We start from the raw sequence: 2377 nt of genomic DNA, 5'->3' as shown, positions 1-2377 counted from the left end.
AAAATAGCTTCATAATAAACAATTAATATCCCAAGCAATTTATATATCCAATAAAATTAAACCCCAAGTTGAAACTTGATAGGGTTTTAAATCTGATGATGGCATTGTATTCTAACAATAGTTACATCTTGGCCGTAAAATTAGTGAAATTATCCATTTACATTAGTGAATTAGCTGAACATTAATTTAAGAACGATGAGTTACTGAAACTATGGAAAAAAGTGTCCCAGCTATTTTTGCCAACTAAGTCATTTATTTACAGAGTCACTTATCAGACTTCACATTATCTTTAGGTACCAACTCTTGATTGGTCCATGTGGGACTGCTGGTTCACATAAATAGGAGTGTGAAGTGAGTTCCCCATCGTAGGTGATCATCATCGTACAATCATCATGAGGTCTCTGGTCCTGCTTTTGCTTGTGGGAGCTTGTTGTAAGTACAAACCTGAGCAGTAAGATCTGACACCCATTATAATATATTATATTATAATATACAGCCATTATAATATACAATAATTGTTTCTGTATGAAGTTGCTCTGGAGGATGACAAGATTGTAGGAGGGTATGAGTGCACACCCTACTCCCAGCCTTGGCAAGTGTCTCTGAACGTTGGCTATCACTTCTGCGGTGGTTCTCTGATCAATCAGAACTGGGTTGTGTCTGCTGCTCACTGCTACAAATCGTAAGTGATTTATGTAATGATTAATAAATTAGTCGTTACGGAAAATACACCTCTTGAACATAGAACCATTTCCATGCCATCTCTAGTCGTGTGGAGGTTCGTCTGGGTGAGCACCACATCCAGACTAATGAGGGTACTGAGCAGTTCATCTCCTCTGCTCGTGTCATCCGCCATCCCAACTATGACTCCTGGAACATTGACAATGACATCATGCTCATCAAGCTGAATCAACCTGCCAGCCTGAACAGCTATGTGCAGCCGGTTGCTCTGCCTAAAAGCTGCCCCCCTGCGGGTACCTGGTGCACAGTTTCCGGATGGGGAAACACCATGAGCTCCAGTGAGTACAGACTTCGATCATTAACCCTAGACAATTTATTTGTTTCTGAAAACGTGATGTTTAATGATGTTAAAATGCAATTTAATAGTACATGCCTAAAATGCATTAAGATGTGACAAAATTGTTTGAAAGTATTACGACACTGACTGGTTTTCATTGTTCTGAAAGCGAATTTTCAAAACTCTTCCAAGTGCATTCTTTTTATGTTTTGGATTGTAAATACGATACAACTATCCGACTGCCCTTTACTTATGTTGCCTCATTTTGGAAACTTACCTGCAGCTGCTGATCGCAACAAGCTGCAGTGTCTGGAGGTCCCTATTCTCTCTGACACAGACTGCAATAACTCTTACCCTGGAATGATCACTAATGCCATGTTCTGCGCTGGCTTCCTGGAGGGAGGCAAGGACTCTTGCCAGGTAAAATGAGATACTAATACATTATGATTATCTCTTTTAGAACAATCAAAGAGTACCCAATTGACATTTTAAAGCCTTATAAGCAATAAAATGTTAACTCTACCTCATTCAGGGTGACTCTGGTGGCCCTGTGGTGTGCAATGGTGAGCTGCAAGGTATTGTGTCTTGGGGTTATGGCTGTGCTGAGAAGAATCGCCCTGGTGTCTACGCCAAGGTAAAATCAAGTGCTGTCCATTGCAATGTGATCGGATATGATCTACAGCATATATATCAAATGTTTTGGTTACACAAATTCTTCTTATTCTGCCTCTAGGTTTGCATTTTCACCAGCTGGATTTCCGAGACAATTGCCAGCAACTAAATCTGCTCCAGCCCACTTAAGACAATGCAATATCATACTGCAAAATCCAACAGATTTTGAGATTATGTCAAAATAAAATCTCCTGAAGGAATAAAACTATGTTGTATGACTCTTCATTCAGCAAACTTTTTTTCTTTTATGAAAAAATAATTCATTCGCTGTAATCCTGTACTTAGAAAACGTTACCCTGAAAATCACATTTAACAGGGTTCTATCGAACTATTTCTGGAGTGTTTAGATATTTTGCTGCTAGTTTGTTGGTTGGTGCTGTATTTTCAATATTCCTTATGAGATGTTAACAGTTATCTGTTCCTTTTGTTCATCACAGTGGGGCATTGCGAGCACAGTTAGAATGGCATTTAATAGGAGAAAATTTATTTAAACAATTTCAGGCAGAAGAGATTACAGTCAAGTGTTGCTGTTATCTCAAAAAAAAAAAGAGTTAAAGAGGGAAATAAAAAAGCAAGAGTTTCTTTTCTCTCACTGTTTTATAACATTCAATGTCATATCAATGAGAAATTTTATGTAGAAGTAGTGGAGATAGCAAACTGCAAACAGCAAAACTCTCTGCCTATAAA

The 2377-nt window shown here is 38.4% G+C and overlaps 1 protein-coding gene across 1 annotated transcript; it reads left to right on the top strand.

Annotated features, from left to right (window-relative positions):
• Positions 1-328: 328 nt before the first annotated feature.
• Positions 329-1895, top strand: LOC128601074 (trypsin-2). The gene is made up of 6 exons (XM_053613982.1): positions 329-432; positions 532-682; positions 769-1019; positions 1302-1438; positions 1551-1652; positions 1752-1895. Exons 1-6 carry the CDS (start codon positions 393-395, stop codon positions 1797-1799), a joined length of 729 nt encoding a protein of 242 aa, XP_053469957.1. The 5' UTR covers positions 329-392; the 3' UTR covers positions 1800-1895.
• The last annotated feature ends 482 nt before the right edge of the window (positions 1896-2377 follow it).

Source organism: Ictalurus furcatus, chromosome 25 (genome assembly GCF_023375685.1).
Source record: "Ictalurus furcatus strain D&B chromosome 25, Billie_1.0, whole genome shotgun sequence".
Classification (NCBI taxonomy): Eukaryota; Metazoa; Chordata; class Actinopteri; order Siluriformes; family Ictaluridae; genus Ictalurus; species Ictalurus furcatus.
Note: the sequence above shows the minus strand (reverse complement) of the source record. Positions and strands in the feature narration are given on the sequence as shown.

Excerpts from the sequence above, each read along its gene's own strand:
- LOC128601074 (XM_053613982.1), top strand. The coding sequence starts at position 393 with ATGAGGTCTCTGGTCCTGCTTTTGCTTGTGGGAGCTTGTT. Across the intron at positions 1,020-1,301 it reads GGGAAACACCATGAGCTCCA|CTGCTGATCGCAACAAGCTG; the intron begins GTGAGTACAGAC and ends ACTTACCTGCAG. Across the intron at positions 1,653-1,751 it reads GCCCTGGTGTCTACGCCAAG|GTTTGCATTTTCACCAGCTG; the intron begins GTAAAATCAAGT and ends TTCTGCCTCTAG.